Source organism: Musca domestica, unplaced genomic scaffold (assembly GCF_030504385.1).
Source record: "Musca domestica strain aabys unplaced genomic scaffold, Musca_domestica.polishedcontigs.V.1.1 8, whole genome shotgun sequence".
Taxonomy (NCBI): domain Eukaryota; kingdom Metazoa; phylum Arthropoda; class Insecta; order Diptera; family Muscidae; genus Musca; species Musca domestica.
Window position 1 is genome coordinate 4,604,354 of NW_026712409.1, and position 12,445 is coordinate 4,616,798.

The 12,445-nt window shown below is 36.8% G+C and overlaps 2 protein-coding genes across 2 annotated transcripts in view; both read left to right on the plus strand.

Moving 5' to 3' along the window:
- The window catches only part of LOC101893836 (uncharacterized), a 203,860-nt gene that overhangs the window by 39,571 nt on the left and 151,844 nt on the right, over positions 1-12,445 (plus strand). The window lies entirely within an intron of this gene.
- LOC131806587 (uncharacterized) lies at positions 5,826-7,362 on the plus strand. Its single transcript, XM_059130889.1, has 2 exons — positions 5,826-6,289; positions 6,359-7,362. Coding segments are annotated over exons 1-2 (900 nt in total). The 5' UTR covers positions 5,826-6,287; the 3' UTR covers positions 7,257-7,362.

A 12,445-nucleotide genomic window follows, 5' to 3' on the forward strand; every position in this document is an offset into this window, starting at 1 on the left:
CAAATTTAGTACTATTTAGTACGTTTCGTACAATTATGGAACGTACAAAAATGTCCTAGCCATTATTTCTATCCCTTTACCCAATACCAAAAATTGGTACCATTTAGTACTTTTCGTACAATTCCGAAACCATCTCCAAATATCCAGGCTGCACATGAACTGTAGCCCCAATACAAAATTTCAGATTTCAAGTAGTATCTGGTCACCCAGTACAAATTGTACCAAATGTAGTACTATTTGGTACTTTTCGTACACATTTCCAAAATCATCTCTTTATCACAAACCTGCCACTAACAGGAACCCAATACAAAATTTAAAAATTCCAGCTTCATTCAACCTAAACCAAACTGTTCCAAATTTGGTACTATTTAGTACAGTTCGCAAACTTACTACAGATTTCCAAAACCAGCTTTATATATAAATCCTACTCTCCAGCATTGATTCTCATACCGAATTTCAAGTCTTTAGCTCTATCCGTTCACATAATACCAAATCGTACCGTTGTAGCAGTTTAGTACCATTTTAGATCTTTTCGTAACCTTAATGTTTGAATTTCCAAAAACCCTTGGGTACATCTACCATGCACTCCATCGATGACTCTCGTTCCAAATTTCAATTCGAAGTATTCAGTTTTTAGTACATTTATTATCATGTTAATACGAATTTCCAAAAGACCCAGCCATATCACACGTCTAGCACCAAGATTGACCTTCGTGCACGACTTCAAGATTCTAGTTTCCGCAGTTTTGTCTGGGCGCTGATTCTTGGTAAGTCAGTCAGTCAATGAACGAATTTTGGCCCAAATCAGATACTTCCTCCCAGAACTATGGTGCTCACCGGCCAGACAGACGGACGAGTGGACACACACTCCTAGATCCACTCTAAAAATCCTGTAACGGATTTGGTCCAAAGAGACCTACCCTCTGTGGTCATATGGCTGAGAGTATAACAGAAGCGACATCTAGTGGAGAAAAAATGAATCAAGAACAAGTTAAAAAGCAGTAAGTTCGGCCAGGCCGAACTTTGAATACCCTCTACCATTTGGAACGAATATGGAATTTTTCAAAAAAAAAAAAAATCGTTAAAAAATTCTGTTAAAAATTTAAAAATACCGAATATAGCCGTTATATTGGGGTCTATACGACGTGGACCTACATAGGCACTGTTTGTCATAAGCCATTACCATATTCAAATTCGAAACTTGAAATAAACGGTGAGTAATGTAGTGAAAATCATAAAAATATCGTATATAGGGAGGTACGGTTATATCGTAGCTGTGCGAAGAACTGGACCAGCATAGACAATTTTCTGTCACAGGCTGTAGTATCCATTTCGAACTTCAAATACCAAAGTTCAAACAATTCCGTTGAATAATGTCGCTAAAATCATCAAAATACCGAATATCGGGAGATACCGTTATATGGGGGCTATATGAAGACGTGGACCTACATGGCCCATTTACGAACTTAACCTGCCTGCTGGAAAAATAAACATGTGTGTAAAACTTTAGCCTTCTATCTCAATTCCTTCGAAAGATAGCGTGATTACAACAGACAGATGGACATCGCTATATCGACTTAGAATTTTACGCTGATCAAGAATATATATACTTTGTTGGGTCGAGGAGTTACAAACGGAATGACAAAGTTAATATACCCTCCATAGTATGGTGGAGGGTATAAAAACATATACCAACACCAAAAAATCTTTTATTAAATTTTATTAAAGCCATAACGGCATTCAATATAGCCCTATTTCTTCCCTTTAACTTTCTCCTAAAACTTGTATAAAATAGTACCCATTAGAATATGCTTAAATCTGTTACAATTTAATGACCAGAATGGCACGTTAACATTTTTATGGTTAATATTTCGCTGATGGGTAAAAACCAACTGCCGCTGTTGCTGGAAGTCATTTTAATAATGGACTACCTATAAAAGCTAATTTTTATGTAGCTGGGCACACACAAAACATACATATATAAATGTAAATTTAATCATGGTCTTCATAACAATAACAACATAAATGCAGACAAACATACACACACACACACACCCGCACACGCAATAGATACTCATATGTTTAATAATAATAAAAGCCATTGTTATTATCCGATATCATCTATGAGTGGATTTTTGTCGTTGCTGTTGTTGTTGTTGTTGTTCCATGATGAGACGACCAATAACTTCCCAAACAAAAACAACAAAAAATCTAGATTTCCACGTAGCATTCTAGATAGCCAAACATACACACGTGCATTGTAGAGACAATGTAAAACATTTGTTCGCCAGAATTCTGATTGTCCTGCGTGGAGAAGTCCTTTGGAATCACATAATCCAAATCAAAGACATGTTTCCTCAATCTTCTCCAAAATGTCTGTCACCGACAGACAGACAGACAGAGAGTGAGAGTGACAGCCAGTCCTTAACGAATTGACTGTGTCGTTGCGTCTAACCTTCTTCAGATTCCAGATTTGGCCAACACAACACAAGCTGCTGTTGTAATGCCTTAGGACAATATTTACATAAAGGCAACAACAAACAGAGAAAAAAAACAAAAAAGGATTGCTAAGGGATTTTTTATGTTCAAGAATATCTTTGGAGATTATATGATCCCCCATTGAAATGCCATGATGGTATTTTATGAAGAAATAAAACTGTATTGCCATTTTGCTTGCCAAAATTGAGATGCGAAGACTTAAATAATGGATTTTTTATACCTCCTGCATTCTGGATATCAGTGTCACTCCCATATATGTTAGGACAAAATTATTAAGGTACTTTCAAAATTTATATAAAAAGATATTAACAAAAAAATTACGATTTTTCGTGGCCAGAAAATACGTACTTGTTTCGGGTGATATCTTCCTTTAATCCTTTAGGTTAATTTGTAAATGGTTGGGAAACCCATTTTTTGGTAATGGGAGAATTTGCTGGGCTCAAAACTGTTTATGTCATTCCACCTTAGAGGAACTCTTAGTTTCAATGACACCCTGGCCGGAGCACTTCTTACAATGGCCGGTGCAATTAATTGTTCCTAGTACTTTTAACAACTATCTCTGCTCTGTCACAAAATTAGCTCTGTGTAACTTTGAGACTCCGTTTAAGAAGGATACAATGTCTCAAGAGCAGATCAAACATTTACTCGTTGTTAGTAGTATTTGAATAACTAGGATTAGGTCTGCTCAAGAGTTTGTCCTCTTGGCGACATTTGTGGCATATATTTCGACTGGGTCTTCCTATTGTCTATGCGAACTGGTGTTCATTGGGCGGCGATAATTGTTGAAGCCTCTAATTTTTTTTTTTTGACAATTGGCATTCCCATTGTTACGGCCCACATTCAGAGTTTATGAATTTTAGTGTCTTGCTGGCATGATGATAAAATGGCCGTCTGAACTGAGGAGGTGATTATACCAAAAAGGACACTTACATCTATTTCTTCTTCAAGGGTTAACCTATCCACTGAGAACGTGAAATATTAGACCACATTTGATTGGAAATTGGAACTAAACATATCGAAATAAATATCGAAAACCAGGAGGTACCTTTATGTGGATTCAATGCCAAAAACTGCACCTATATTGATTATTATTATTTATGAGTGTTGTATCTGAACCTGTTCCATGTTCAATACTAAACTTCCTAGGAATAATATCAATGCCAGTGCAAATTTTCATAGCTCTATCTTGAATAGGGGGTTCATATATCCTCCATTCCATGGTAGAATGCACAATCATATGGTGCCAAGAACCGAAATTTTCCACATTTATACTAGAAAAGTGAGGAGAACTCTTTAATCAGGGGCAAATGAGACCGATAAAGACTCATTGGGGTCTTCATTGACTTAGCAAAGTCTTGTAGTACTTTGTTTTAAAATATAAGCCGGGGTAATTCAAGAAATGTTACTGCATTCTTTTAATGGATGTGATTTTGCCCAAATAGAGAAAATTAATAGTTTGCAGGTGAATTCAATCCCGGCTGGCACCAAAAAAAAAAAAAAAATCAGAAGCAGAGTTTTTATACCCTTACCCATATGGCTAGATAGGGTATATAAAATTTGTTACGGCCAAAACGTACCTCATCGAAATAACAATTTCGGACAATAGGTCTCTTTGGATCAAATTCATTTCAGGTCAATTGGAGTCGATCTAGTCATGTCCATCTGTCCGTCTGTCTGGCTGGTACGTACAATAATTCTCGAAGGGTGTATTCGATTTGGTCCAAACTTGGTACATCGTAACATTATTATCAAACTTAGATCGAGTTCCACTCTTTCTGGTACCTCCCACACAAAAGGTAGAAATTTTTAAAATAAAAAAGGATAATCCGATTTTGTTTCAATTTTGCAAATCTTAATATTTGCATTGGGGCTAGGTCAGGTGCGAAAATGGACAATATCGGTCCACTTCATCAAGTACCTCCCCCACAAAGGGTCAACATTTGGAATAATTACTCTTTTAAGATATGATACAAGAGTCCGATTCTCTTTAAATTACACACATCACAACATTATTATTGACCTAAGATGTGGTGTGAAGATGGAATATATCGGTCCATTCCTTCTGGTACCTCCCCTACAAAGGGTCAAAATTTTGAATATCCATTAAGCTCATAAAATGCGAAATTAATATCCGTCTTTTATCTGTGTTATATGAAGTGTCAAAATGGGATACTTCGGTCAGCTATTTCTTGTATCTTACGCACATTTTAATTTTTTCTACATATTATCACATTTCTGATATAAAATGAAGGAAGTAGTCGATATAGTCCAAATTTGCACGTCGCAATATTTAGGTCCGACATGAAATTGACAAATTTAGTCCATTTCTTCCGCTCCTACCCCATATAGGGTCAAACATTTGAATAATCATAACAGAAGTCAAAATATATTTCAATAATCGAACATTGACTGAGAATATACATCTGTCGGCAAATCCGACTGAAATAATCTGTCAGTTTTGTTTTTTTTGTTTGTTTTGAATTTGATTATGTTGCCTCCATTGATTAGCTGCAATTTTCGCAAATGAAGTAAAAACAAATTTCCAAATATATCAGAGAAAATCCTGCAACCCTAATACCTATCTGAAATTTTTTCTACTACTTTCGAAAAGTTTTAGGTAGAGTCTCTTGAGAAAAATTTAATAAATGCTTCAAACGGATAAAAATTGATTTCCTTACATTGAAATCGCTGAAATATATTGAACAAATTTGGTCCACAATACAGCATTGGGATTATGGGATAAGGGTTTAAATCCACTTTCACAAATAGTGTTTAGTATTACTTTAGAAATGTCTGCCACTAGATAGAAAGAGCGTTTTCAGAACCCATGTCTCTTCGAACGATATTTGCTTAACGACATTTGGAGTCGATCTAAACAAATCCGTCGTTCATGGTGGGCGCACGATAACTCTAGAGAAATCCCATTAAATTCACTCTTTTTTTTTGGATCATTGCAGGTTTTTGAAACGATTCGCTCAAATTTCAGGGAGTTTTTGTTTTGTGTGGTGGAAAATACAAAAAAATTCATCCCGGCCGAACTTATCGTCTAATTTACTTTTTATAAAAACAGTAGCACTGTAATTAAAGTTGAATTAATTTCCATTTATAAACACAACTTCTGCCTACCCACAATCCTTGTCGTGTCGAATATCCGGACATATTTGAGTCGCGAATCAATTTAAAATATGTTTTTTTCTTTGACATCCTCAATTAAGATTCTATGAAAACTTATTCTAAACAAATAGTTTTTTTGCTTTAGTAAATTCCTTACACATTTGTTCGAATATTTCAAATTTTCAAATGTCAAAAAAAATAAATAAATAAAATAAAATATTCAGGCATGTCACAGAATGTAAAATCGTTCAAGAGTGAAAACGAAAACGGTTTTAGCTTCTCTAAAAAACGGAAAACGCAAAAATTTTGCGTTTTGATATCACTTTCAAAAAGCAGGGTGAAATTGAAATGTTTAGTGATTTTAACGTAAAAAATAAACAGAAGACACATACATTTAACAGAAAATATTGTATTAACCAAATTCTCTTAGAATGAGCATGTTTTTGGAATTTATTTTACAAAAAATCTATTATTTTTCTAATCCATGATGAAAACGCAAAAAAATATGCAGAAATGAACGGCAGACTTGTATTGTTGAATTATTGTCATATGTGTTAAAGAAGAAGGTGTAGAAATGTACAACTGACAGACCAAAAAGCAAGAAGGGGAAAAACAAAAAAAAAAACAATTAATTGTTTGGTTTGAGACAGAGCGCTTCAGTCAATCGGGCAAAAATGTAAGTATTTACATACATATTTCTAAATTTTCGTCAAAAACTGTTTATTTAATTTATTTTATACTTTAGGGGCAAACACCGAAACGTTAAACAGGACAACATTTTTATCAATTTTATGGATAAACATCACGATATTGCCAGGGGCTATGTAAAAGGTGATAAGGTTGTTGTTGATTCCCTATGGACAGAATTGACAGCTTTGCTGAATAGTTCAGGTCCACCAAGTAAAACCTGTAAAGAATGGAAGAAAGTTTGGTCAGATTGGAAAGGAAATGTTAAGGCGAAGATGTGCCATAATAAAAAGGACTTGCGAGGAACTGGTGGTGGTGATATCAATCAATATGTTTTCAATGAACACGAGAACAGTTTAATCAGAATTTGCGGATTGTATAAAAGTGTCGATGGAGTTGGTGGTGCAGTAAGCTTTGCGGATTTTGTAAGTGAATTAGACCTCAGTTGTTCTGAAAAAGAAAACTTTGATTCGTCATCATCTACACATATTCCAAGAACTCGAAAATCAAGTCAATTAGTTTTAAGTGAATCTGAAAACGAAGAGCTTAATTTTTCACCCTCAACTTCAAAGCAGACCACTTCGATTTTAAATAAAAAAGATAGACCAAGATCATGCATTCCAGCTGCTTTTAAAAATGTTTCTACATTGGCAATTGATCCAAGAACACCAACATTGGAAGAAAACCGTTCGCGAACACCTATTCAAAAACGACTTAGAAATAAAAGCTTATCGTGTTCTCCGCCATCTACACCAATAAGACAAGTGTCGGGCAGCCTAACAAAAGCAAAACCCACGCCTGCAGTAAAAAGACCCCGGGCAAGAACTCCCTCAAAGCAAGATCTAAATGCGCTTTTAGTTGAGGAAAATTCTCATTTACAAAACTTGGAAAAAATTTGTAAAATTCTATTATTTCTAATACGTTTGGCTACGTTGTACATATTTATTTCAGGGTAGATGTCCACAATATTTTGGTCGTTTTCAGAATTTTCCTCATTTGTAACAGGTATCTCGTCTTCTTCGCAAGTATTGAAGCCCCTGGCATTTTTTACTTTTGGTGTTTATATTATAAAAAAACAATTTAAACTCCTTTTTTAATTGTCAATAAATTGTTTACGACTTTTTTTTCATGGAGTTACCATATTTTTATTTCAAAAATGTGAAATGATTTTTTTTCCGGATTAGTCAAATCGTACGAGTGCTGAAGAAGCAAAAGCAAATCGTAACGATTTGGAAAAGGTGAAATAAATCGATTTCGTAAAACTTCTGTGACATGCCTGATTAAAATTGTTTCACACATATTTCAATATTCTCCACCATAGAATGGGGGGATATAAAGTTTATCATTCCGTTTGTAACTCCTCGAAATACTGATGTCAGACCCAACGATTCTAAGTCTATTTAGCGATGTCTCTCTCTCTTTCTTTCTCTGTGTTTGTCTGTCTGTTGTAATCACGCTTTTTTTGAACGAATTAAGATAGAAGGTTAACATTGTGTATTTTCCCAGTAGGAAGGTTAAGTTCGAAAATGGGTCATGTCGGTCCACGCTTTCGTATAGTTCCCACAATACTCGGTATTGCGTATACCTCTCAAAACTCGGTATTTTTAAGATTTTAGTGGCTGGATTCACTGGAACTGTTTCATATTTCGTAATGGATACTACAACCCATGACAGAAATTTACTACGGTAGTTTCTCGCCTTCGTATAACCCCTATATAACGGCTGTCGCTTAGCCGGATTTTTTTTACGTATTTTTTTAATTTTTTTCAAATTGCTTCCAAATGTAGGAGGTATTAAAAGTTCGGCCCGGCCGAACACAGGTGTTTTTTAATTTGTTTTAATTTTATTTAAATTAATTGTAGGAAAACAAATACTGATATTATGACAAAGGGAATGAGAGCAAGGGGACTTGATAAGATAAATATTGTAATACATCTTCCCTAGGCAAACAAAAAAATTGACGAGACCTTTGCTCTTCGGCTGGGGCGACCCATACACTGAGGATCTATGTGTTTATATTCCAATTTTCTAAAAATAGATATTTTTAAATAACAGAACCCCAAAAATTCTGAGCTAGTAAAACGAATTGAATTGTTAATTACTATAATTTCATCAAAATTGGGTTCTAAGTGGCTGCATTACAATAAAGTGCATGATTGAGGGGCAAACCCTCCATGGTTTCTGTGGTTCCGTTCGCATCCATAAGAAATGAGAATCGAGAATGGAAAGTAGCGAGAATTTTCAATGTTTGTGATTTTTATTGACTGTGAAAGTGTATCTGGGGGTATTAACGATGTAAACAACTCAGCGTTGTGGTGTTGGGCACGTTCACAACGCGATTCTATGGCTGCAACAACAACCAAACAACTAAAATAAAATCGAAAAACAAAAACAACGCGAATCCTCGAAAATCCATTTGTTTGGTTGTTCAGAGCGAACGAAGAAGCGTCGGTGATGACAGTGGCATAGCCGCACATTTTAATGCATTATCGTCACCTTTCACTATCGTCTGTCTGTAACGATGTGAACAAAGCACACACACACAGGCATAGTTGCACACATGTGGTGGGTTGGGGATACAAACTCAATCAGACAATGGATTTTGTGGGGAATTAAATTACATTTATATGAGACACACAGAGAGAGAGAGGGAGAGAGAACGTGTAAGTTCATGTTTGTGTGCGAGTGTGGTGGGCTTAAAATATTTTATAGACAATACGATTCGTTCGTTTTGTGCAGCAAACACCTGTGAAATTTTACGTAAAATTCTTTTTATTTTTCGTGGTATTAACACTTGTTTTTCTGGTTGAAAATTTCCCAGGTATTTTTTCGGCGTGAGCTGTATTTGGCTTGGGCATATGTTCAAAATAAATTTTCACAAAACAAAAGGAAATTTTATACTAATTTCACTTTCCGCAAATAAAAGGGATATGAGAACATAAGCCACCGAAGGAGAGAGGGAGAGAGACATACATACATATCTCTTACCAACTTTGTTAAGCGGTTGCTCTGAATAAAAAAAATAAATTACTTCTCCAAAGCCTTTGTGAAAACTTGATACACAACCAAATTTCAAAATCCTGGGAAATTTTATTTTTTTTTATTTACTTCCATTCATTTCTCGTATTTAAATAAACCCAGTCAGGGCAAACGAACCCAGCCTAAAGGCAAACATGTAAATGTTTTCATGAAGCGTCGTGTTTACATGAATAACCTTTTGCCCAAGTGCCAAAGTCCCGAGTTTTTGTATTTTTTGTTTGCTTACGAAGGATGTATTTAAATATTTCTCAGATCTTGTCGTGCCGCCCACTTCCCCTTCGCACCCTTTGTCACGATGTGTGCTACTTGTATTTCCACAATTAATTCAAATAAAATTAAAAAAAGACGTGTGAAATAATTTTGTTTTTTGTTGACATTCGAAACACGCAATTTTCAGACAACATATGCAAATGTAAGGAGGAGGATAGTGGTGAAAAAGGAAATTCCGGTGGAGGTGTAAGGAATTTAATGAAGCAAAAAATATGACTTATTTAGATAACGTTTTCAATGGAGCATCATTTTGATTGTTAAGGAAAATATATATATTTCTTTAAATTGTGTACTTTTGTTTTCTTGTCGGCTAAGCCAAACTCAGCTAATCTCCATAAGAACCCACTAAACTTTATGAAATATGAAGAATAGATTTCAGCCCTTCTTGGGGCTTATTGTTTTAAATACTAAATTACAATCCATTCGTTTTGAAATACCAGAAAAGGCGAATATAGAATATAGGATGGCCAAGGAACTTCGGAGGTGCTAGGGGATTCGAAGTAGAGTTGATCAACGGGAGTTGTTGATTAAGAAATTGACCATTTACGATGTCTCGTAGGCAAAACAGCGGACAATCGGGAACTATGATGTAGCGATGTCGGGTTGTTCACGATTGGTATTTGAGTCCATCTAATTAGGTGGAGCTCACGGCATATCTCAAAGGAGTATTCCATTTAATTTTTTTTTTTTTTGGGGTTCATTATAGGTTTTTGTAACGATAGGCTTACATTTTAAGGGAGTTTGCAGTTAATCGGAAACTATGATGTAGCGATGTCGGGTTATTCACTATTGGTATTCGAGTGTTTAATGTCAAGTTTGATTATCCGTCGACGCGATGGTGATCGGATACTCGTGGGTGGCAGTCGGATGTTGAAAAGTAGGAGAAAAAGGAATCACGAATTACGACGCTGGCGTTCGCGATGCTGACAATTGGAAGGTGATCGGAAACGTCTGGATATGTGACAGATGCTGATTGGTGTGGAAGATTGGTAATTACTATGCTTATATTCGAGTACCATTCGCGTTCGGGTTGTTAACATCCAGGCTTTTCGAGACATGTTGGGGATTCGCGGTATAATCGTTCGAGAACAGCCTTGGAAGAAAATATCCAGGTCGTCTTTGGTTGTTCGGGTTCGACAGCTCATGGTAGATTTGTTCGGGAGCAGATGTCCAGGCCTTCTGGGATTGATCGGGGCCGTTTGGGTTCTGCAGCTCACTGAAGTTATGTTCGGTATTTGGTGACGGTTTGGGGACTTGTGATACAATCGTGTGGCGAAGGCTGTTCTCTGTAGTTATGTTCTGGAGCAGCTCACTGTGGATATGTTCGGGTGCAGATGTCCAGGTCTTCTTAGATGGATCGGTGTTAGTTCGTGTTCTGCAGCTCACTGAAGGATTTTCGGCAGTCGATATTGTTTGGTGCGGAAGGTTAGGAATTGCAAAGTCTATGTTCGTCTAACGCTGATGTTCGGGATGTTGATGTCCAAGTCTTAGGAGACGGGTTGGGGACGCTCTAAGCTACTCGTGAGAAGATATTCCGATCGTCTTAGGTTGTTCGGGTTCGGCAGTTCACAGATGTCCAGGCATTCTGAGATGGATTGAGCTCGTTCGGGTTCCGCAGCTCACTGAAGGTTTGTTTGCCAGCCGTTGTTGATTTGTACAGGAGATCGGGAATTATGATGTTTATGTTCGTAGTGACGATGGTGTTCGGGATGTTGACGAATTGAAAGTAATCGGGAATTTCATTGAATGGTCATCGGCTGACGAGTGGCAGGTGTTTGGGATGTTAATGTCCTGGTCTTCAGAGACCGGTTGGGAATTCGTGGTATAATCGTTCGAGGACTGCCTAGGAAGAAGATATCCAGGTTGCCTTAGTATATTTTGGATCGGCTGTTCACGGTAGGTGGATATATTTTCCATGCCATCTGAGTTGGATCGAGGGTTCGTCATTCGTACAGCAGACTGAATGTATGTTGGGCAGCCGATGCTGATTGGTGTGCGAGATGAGGAATTATGATGTTTATTTTCGTAGTTATGTTGGCGTTCGAGTGTTGAAGATTTTAAAGTAATCGGGAACTTATGGACGTCGGTTGTTGATGGGTTTAATATAAACAGGAACTACGAGGTTGGTGTTCTTGGAGGTAATCGTAAACCTCAGTAAATGGTCATCGTTCGGGTTCGGCAGTGGGTATTTGTGTGGGTATTTTGTGGTTCATCTGTTTGGGGTCGTCTACAATGGCTAGGAAACTATTTAGCCAGAACGACGGTTTATAACTACATCTGATACGGTTTCTGCGGAACATTCCGAAGCCCTTGTGTCAATGAATTAGCGGCCATTCAAATTAATGAGATCCAGTTCAAAGATTGTATACCCAGCTAACGAATCTGTTAGTCGACGGACAGAAAATGATTCAAAAAATCACCAACTACTCTTTGGCAAGATTGTTCTGCAGTAGCAAGTCTCTTTCATCGTAACCCAAACCGAACAATATATATGACCGGCAATATCAAGTGAATGAGAATTATTTGCCTTATGCGGTAAACGACATAATGCCGAAAGCTGAATTGTTGGTTACGCAGGTAACGAATACTGGAGTGGTTGGTTGACGCAGTTCTCGTTGCTTGTGGTCTTCCTGTTGACGTTGTGTTGTTACTATTGACACAATGGTTGTATGTTCCGAATAGATTTCTAACAAATTCGCTCGAATTCGAGAAAAGGGTGAAACACACTCAAAGTTGAGCGGGAGCATTCCTGGGAGTAGGAAAAACAAAATGAACAAAACTCTATTTTTCGGTATTGGTCGAAAAAGGGAGAGCATATTTCGTTCATTTTAGAGTG